Source organism: Haliotis asinina, chromosome 1, assembly GCF_037392515.1.
Source record: "Haliotis asinina isolate JCU_RB_2024 chromosome 1, JCU_Hal_asi_v2, whole genome shotgun sequence".
NCBI lineage: Eukaryota > Metazoa > Mollusca > Gastropoda > Lepetellida > Haliotidae > Haliotis > Haliotis asinina.
In genome coordinates, this window is record NC_090280.1 from 17,548,716 (window position 1) to 17,556,462 (window position 7,747).

Sequence of the window (7,747 nt, forward strand, 5' to 3'; positions counted from 1 at the left end):
TCTGGCACACGCCTGTCTCGATTATTCATAAGCCTTCGTTGGGCGTGAGGTAGCCTAGCGACTACAGCGTTCGCTTGTCACGCGGAAGAACCCGGTTCGATTTTCCACAGGGGTACAATGTGTAAAGCCCTTTTCTGGTTCCCGCCACCCTGAACTTATGGAATATTTCTAAAGTATAAGACACTGCTCACTCATTCACGTGTTGGACACAGCAGAAATCTCATTGTTGGTAAAACTCCAAAACGGTAAAAGTCCTGGACATGCATCGCTTATATACCGAACTGAGAGGATATAACTTGAAAAACAGCTTAAAACCCATCCGCTCTCTAACTGTGATCAGACTGACTAGAACATCCACACACTAGGATACTATCTGCAAAGGAGACTTCATTGATTATTATTACCGCACCGCCTCATAGCCTCATTGCCTCATAGCCTCATAGCCTCATAGCCCACATACAGTTGTAATACAATACGCTGATACGACCATTGCTGAACACTAACGGAATCGTTAAATTTCTTTAGCGGTCTGAGAATCGTTCAATTGAGACGTCCTATCACTTCATCGTACAATCGTCTAGGCGTAATGATCACTTTGTTAAACAAGTTATTACTATGTTTGGTTTAAATAACGAGGATAGTCCTCTTATGACCCAAGTACATGTAGAATCCGAACGGTTACGGGTTTAGATAAAACTGCCTTCATAGTTAAATGTCCGGATTTATTAAACACAACATTTCGCTGAGAGTAACATATCAATGATCTTCACTCACTGGATTTTTATTGTCAGCACGTCAACGTCTACCCAAGCTCGACTGCATATGCTTTTACGCCGCTCTAGCAATGATCAGAGCGGGGACAACAGAAATGGTTTTACAAAACCACGAACGCTTTAACCACCCCATTGAATGTTTATCCGAACCACGGATATCCGGAAATCTCGCTTAAAAAGTCCTTAAAACGAATTCACAGCGTTGTAGGATTACACACCTATCTGGATCCGGCTTCCGCAACCGGACGATTATTTTCATATACAAAATTCGTTTATCTGGACAATATAAATATAAACACAAGTGTCCGGATAAACGAGACATTATTGTATACTTGGTATTTCAAGTAATGGTTCTTATTTAATTCATATTCACGAAAACGAGTATCATCCGGAAACAAGGTTTCCACAAGGGTAAGTAAATATCCTAAAGCCAAAATGCAATTAATGAGTTTCCATATGGTTGACAATACAGATTAAGGGAACATGAGTTTATTTCCTGAAAGCACCGTATTGTTTTGATGGATTGCATTGTACACATGACATGACTGTATATCGAAGACTACATACCCTCCGGTATACACCTGTATCACCTATCATCAGGCTGTATCACACACAAGCTTGCTACACAATGGCTCTAGCTTGGCTGTTCCTTGTGATATCCTTACATTCAACGACCGAAGGTAAGTGTCGGAGTAAGCGAGTGTGTTACAATATCTAGTCACATCGGCAGTATTTCAGCCAGATGGTGACTAAAACAGGTCATACGTTATAACAGATACTATTACAGTATGTGCCGACAAAACGTAATAACACAACTAGAATGTCATAATTTGAGATGTTAAAACGGGCATTTAAGCTAAGATTACATAGCTATTCGGGACTATACAACACAGCCAATATATTCCCAGCATAGGAACGTGCATTGGTTACGTTACCTGCTTAGACCAAGTGTCTATGTTCACTGCTAGTACTGACCCTACTGTTCTCCTGTTGTTACATGATGTTTCTACATTTACTGCCAATGCTCACTGGGTCAGCGGTTAAGCTTAGGCCAGCTTAGTGGTTCAAGCGTTCGTTCTCCACACCGTGGGTTCAGTTCCCCACATGCCGTTGTTCCTAGTTCGTACAACGTTGAAGCCCATTGTTCCCTTCTGTAATATTGCTGGAATACCGCCAAAAGCGGAGTGAAACTAAACTCACTCACTCACTCACTAATACTAACCTCTTCATTAACCTTTTCTTTCGTCGGGTGGGATTAGTTTGTTCTTCCCTTGCTCAACGTGAAAAAAACCTTCTTGGTGATAACCTTACATTTACTAATGACAGTTACACTTCACTAGAATGTTCTACGTTTAAATTGCGGATAGTCGGGTAGTTTTTTTGTCCCGACACGCCATTGGTTTGTTTGTGTTGAAGACCGCAGTCAGCAATTTTCCATCTACATGACGGCGGTAATCGAGTCTGGTCCAGACAATCCAGTGATCAAGAGCATGAGCATCGATCTATACTGTTGAGATACGATGACATGCTTCATGCATGTCAGCGAGCCTGACCAGTCGATCCCGTTACTCGCATCTTACGACAAGCATGGGTGGATGAAGATCAGTTCTCCCCGGATCTTCACGGATAGAGGTATTTTTGTATAGTATTTCGTACAATACAAAGTGGAGATTTCACGACAGGACATTCCAAGCACAGGTATTGGATAAAAATAGAATGTTGTTTGATTACCTGACAGCTCCATTGTCCAGATACCACTCGAGTAATTTCAAAGAAGGCATTTCGTTATTAACAATTTAATCACATCCGGGTTTCCTTTTCCAGCTTTACAATGCAACCGGTATCGAGAACGCACCATCATGAACGTCGCCATGAACAACAAATGCTACTACGCCTGGCCAAGGATGCGGGGGACCTACAACGAAGCTGTCAAGCTGTGTCAAAAGGGAGGAACCCACGTCTTGTTCACTGAAACAAAGGAAGAACACCATCGTCTCCTAAGCAGGCTAGGTAGGTGACAAACTAAACATGTATATCAGACGCATATTTAGGTACCAGGTGTAGTAGATTATGCATCCGCCCCGAGAACAGACTGGTACCTAGTTCTCTTCCCATGGCCATAGTGTTTGTGTTTTGTTATGAAACTGGGATACGTATTAACATGTTGTACGGAACCGCAACTCATTCTCACCAATTGGTACAATCTGCACGTCGCTTTGCGACTTTAAACCGAATTTACGGTTACTCTTAACTTCAAAGTTAAGACTTGCCATTGCTGTACAGGACTACAACTGTTTGCAGAAACCTCCTATTTTTATCGGAACAGCTTACGAGGGCGTCAAAGAAATTTGAATTTTGTCATCACTGTATTTCTGCTCGAACATAAGTGCTTGTGCATATATCATTATTGTCTTCCATATTGTGAGTGGGTGAGTATGTTTAGTTTTAGGCAGCTTTTAGCAACATTCGAGCAATATCACGGCGGGAGACACCAGAAAATGGGCCTCACACATAGTACCCAAGTGAGGAATCAAACCCGGGGTCTTCGGCGGGACGACTCCATACTGTGACGTCCCATGGCTTGGATGCGCTGGAATGAGAGCATTGTATGAATAAAATTTCTCCTTCAGAGATTGGACTAAGTGTATATTGCTATTATCTTCCAGTGTATATTTTTCTATCTTGGTCTAGAAAACAATGTTCATGTCTGTATAATTACTATCTTCCAGGCCCCGCCTTCACAAGGATTTGGATTGGTCTGGAGCGAAATGGGTCTGAATGGAGGTGGCAAGGCGGTCAAGGAAGTCGACCAGTTCAGAAGTTGTTGTTTGCCGACAACCATGATGCCACAGAGGGACACAACGCCATTGTCAGTAAATCAAAGGGGAAGTACATCTGGCAAGTCCAAAACCCCAACAATAAATTTCAAATCGTCTGTGAACAGGATCGGGACAAGAACACAGCTGGCAGGGTCTTTAAAGATTCATTATCTGATACGCAGTATGAGACCACTGGGACCTTGGGTATCTCTGAGGCAGCTGATAACGCCATCAGCACGGCAACAGACACGTCTTCACTGTATGTTGTCGGACAAGGAACTCCACATGTACTGGGAAGTCTCACCGAACCTGTTGTCATGGTGACTGGAGAATCTTCGGAATTGGAGGGGATAAAAAGCTCTATAATAGTATCGGAGACACAGATGCCCTCTGGAATATTTGACCATCGATTTGAAATAAAGAAATACTCAAGCAGCTTAACTGTACCATCAGGGGTCAACGTTGAAACGGTTGCTATATTGAATGAAGAGTTTACAGTATTGACAGATGCCATAATTGGTCGTGCATTGAGTGCTGAATCAAGACTGGAACAATCGGATGTTCACGGACATTCTATCGAACTCGGTATATCTAGGAACCTCGGAGCTGAACCTATATCCTCCCTTACACCGGGACAATTCAGCATTGCGCGGAGATCTGTTAACTGGGAACAAACCATGAAAATGGAGCAAACTTTTACCTTGGAACAATCCAGTAAAGTGGGTGATTATAGCTTCATAGGACAAGATGTTAACCCAGCACAAATGATCAAACCGGAACAGACTTTTAACTCCAAACAGTCCAGCAGACGCGGATGTTCTAGTTTAAAAGAAACAAATATTATTTCAGAACAAACTATTGACCAAGGACGACCTATCTACATCGGTCATTTTACCTCTGAAGCGCACTCAAGCAATCCTCAACATGCTAGTGTCCGTCAGCCACATAAAACTGTCACACAAGACACTCTCGAAGAAGAGTCGACTCCGGTGCCAGACCACGCAACATTATCCTCTTCAGAAATACTTTCTGTAGGTTTTAGTGCAACAGCTATTCCAACATCAGCCTCTACAGCATTACTTATAATATCATACCAAGGCACAGAATCCTTGCCATCAGTGGACGGTCTCATTTCAAGCCCCATCCGCTCTCAGATACTCTCGGTAAGCCATACGACTGGGGACAGGACTTTCTCCGTTGCTGTACCAGAGAGCAACCAGCTGTCCAATCCGATTCATTCATCAGTTAACGCTGGACAAAATATCACTAACCTATCCGTCAGGAGTACATTTTCTACTACATTTGTTGGACCTTCTTTAATTACCGAGATCAGTTTCAATAACCGTCCAAAGTCTACAGTTTCATCAATAGGATCATTCAGAATTAGCCCAGACAGTAATCTTATTGAGTCATCTGTACAGGAACTGACCAGTGATGTGAAATCTGGACCAGATTTGCGCTGGTCCTTGGGACTGTCAAGTACCTCTGGTACAAATGGGTCAGCAACAAATTTTGAGATTTTGTCGACTGCTTCCGGGGTCATTGGGCCGACAGCCTCTGGTGCCATTGTATTGTCTGCTTCCGGTGGCGTTTTACCGTCGTCAGTTCCTGTTGTGATTAGAACTATGGCTGATGGAGCAATTAGTTCGCAATCTCCTACTGTGTTTAATTCAGCCACCTTGTATAAAACTCTGTCATCAACTTCTGATGTGACTGTGGCATCTGCGTCTGATATGACTGGCTCGTTTGCTTCCGACACGATTAAGGCGCCTGCCTTTGGTGGTACTGAGTCGTCTGTTGTAAGTCTGATTAGACCTACTGCTTCCGGTGTCATTCAGTTATTTTCATTTGGCATGATTGGTTCGGCTGCTTCAGATATAACTGAGTCGACTGCTTACGGTCAGATTAAGCCATCGGCTTCTTTTGTAACTGAATTGTTTTCTTCCGTATTCAGTGGGTCACCTACTTCTGGTGTGATTGCGCCAACTGCTTCCGGTGATATAAGTGGGTTGTTAGCTCCCGTTGTTGTTTGGCCAGCTGAGGCTGGGGCGATTGGTTCACTTGTCCCTAATGTCTTTACATCGAACACTTTGGATAGAATCTGGTCATCAACGGTTGCTTCTGATGTCAGTGTTGTATCTACCTATGATCTGCCTGGAATGTTTGTTTCCGGCACAACTGAATCGTCTGTCTTTGGTGGTATTAAATCGTCTGCTTCAATTGTGATTAGGTCGACTGCTTCCGATGTCATATGGTCACCTACTTCTGGTGTATTTGCGCCGACTGTTTCCGGTGATGTTGGATGGTCAGCTTCCGGTACCATAACATCGTCTACTTCCGGTGGTGTTAGTGGGTCTTTAGCTCCCGTTGTACTTTGGTCAGCTGGTGCTGGGGCGGGATTGTTTGGTTCCAGTGTCAGTCTATCGTCTTCTTTGGATATGATTTGGTCAACACCATCTGATGTGATTCAGTCGTCTGAAGTGACTGCATCGGTTGTCACTGATGAACCACCGGCAGCTTCCCGTCTCAAGGAGCTGTCTACTTCTCATGTGATTGAATCGTCTGCTTCCGGCATCATTGAGTCGTCTGCTGATGATATGATTGAGTCGTCTGCTTTCCATTCGACTCGGCCGTCAGCTTCTGTTACTAGATCGTCTTCTGGTTTAAATGAGTCGCCCTTTTCGAGTTTGAGTACGCTGTCCGCTTCTGATATGCCTCTCTCTGCTACGCTCGTTTCCGATGTGATTGGATCAGATGCATATGATTCATCTACCTTTCCAAAGACTGGGTCGGCTGCTTCAAGTCCGCTTTCCTCACGACTTGTGTTTAGGGCTACAGTTGAAGGACCAGCTAATGGCACCCGTATTCAGTCCATATTTTCTTCATTAAGCCTCGCTCCTGCAGTTATAGAGAAGAGCAAGTCAGATTCCACAAACCCTTCTACGGTGTCCATACCTTTCAGTTCTTCACACAGTTCCTTGAAACCGGCATCGCTGCCATTGGACACGCCTGCTTCATCCACACAAGAACCACTGGCAATAGGTACACCCGACCCAGTTCAAGGTACAATATCGACTTCAAAACGTGTTTCAGTAACTGTAAGAACGAGATCTTTTGACGCTTGGACAGATATCCCTACATCTTCAAGACCAGTTTTAGATACGATCACGACGAGTTCGGTAACCATGGCAACAACTGTTTCTGATGCCATGACAACTTCCTCGGCTGTTTTAGTCGGTTTAGCTCCATTTCAAAAGGACAACGCTACACTGACTTTCTCCTCTCCAGAGCACATGGGCCATGTTCAAGACAACGTGTCGGAAATACTTGAGGCTGGATACTATGTGGCGGCTAGTTCATCCGATTGTAAGTACACATACAGAGCTCCAGATAATCTTTCAAGCAATTGGGTATTGAATCCCATGTCTGTTTATGTATGAGAAACTGCACTTTTTGAGGAGTAACTAGCATTTTGTATACACCCACTAGTTTAAAGAATTGAGGTCTTTTACACAGAGTTTCTTATCCTTATTTGGTACTTAGCCCTTTTAAGGACATAAAACAATGCTTCTCAATAGACCTAAGTTTTTAATAGTTCTTATATTGCAAAATGGTTGGCAACCATTTTCAAACAGCATGGAAGTCACGTGACTGCGACAGGAAACTCCAGACAGTGGCTACGGCTGTAATAGCAGGCATTGCTTAGCATTTGGTAACGCCTATGTAGAGTTTAGGCGCCTCAACGAATTGTCACACGCTATCTAGTTTCGTTAAATGAGTAGAAGTACGGAAAGTATAATATACTTTTTTGGTGTTAATTTATTCTTATGCCTTTTTTGTACTCCCAGATTTGTAATTAACGGACTAAGTATGATTTTTATTGTGTAAAATACCCAAATACTCGTCTTATCTGGAGCTCTGCGTGACATAGGTGTCTATAGTGTCACCAGCTGATAACACCAAGAAGTGTATATACTAACCACTGAAAACAGTCACTATATATTATGTATGTATATAGGGTTACATCGAAGATTTATTTCTCTACTAGCTTGGGGAAACCAACTGCAAATGCACGAGGGTCAAGCATCAAATTGCTGGAAAGTATGTGAACAGCTGCGTTTTGGGGTAGATTTTGTTAAGAATTCGTAAATTTTC

General features: G+C 43.2%; 1 protein-coding gene across 1 annotated transcript; it reads left to right on the top strand.

Annotated features, from left to right (window-relative positions):
• Positions 1–1,401: 1,401 nt before the first annotated feature.
• Positions 1,402–7,448, top strand: LOC137299009 (uncharacterized). Its single transcript, XM_067831509.1, has 6 exons — positions 1,402–1,453; positions 2,598–2,783; positions 3,503–4,755; positions 6,064–6,655; positions 6,827–6,958; positions 7,441–7,448. Exons 1-6 carry the CDS (start codon positions 1,402–1,404, stop codon positions 7,446–7,448), a joined length of 2,223 nt encoding a protein of 740 aa, XP_067687610.1.
• The last annotated feature ends 299 nt before the right edge of the window (positions 7,449–7,747 follow it).

Excerpts from the sequence above, each read along its gene's own strand:
- LOC137299009 (XM_067831509.1), top strand. The coding sequence starts at position 1,402 with ATGGCTCTAGCTTGGCTGTTCCTTGTGATATCCTTACATTCAACGACC. Across the intron at positions 1,454-2,597 it reads CTTACATTCAACGACCGAAG|CTTTACAATGCAACCGGTAT; the intron begins GTAAGTGTCGGA and ends TTCCTTTTCCAG. Across the intron at positions 6,656-6,826 it reads TACACCCGACCCAGTTCAAG|TCGGTTTAGCTCCATTTCAA; the intron begins GTACAATATCGA and ends CGGCTGTTTTAG.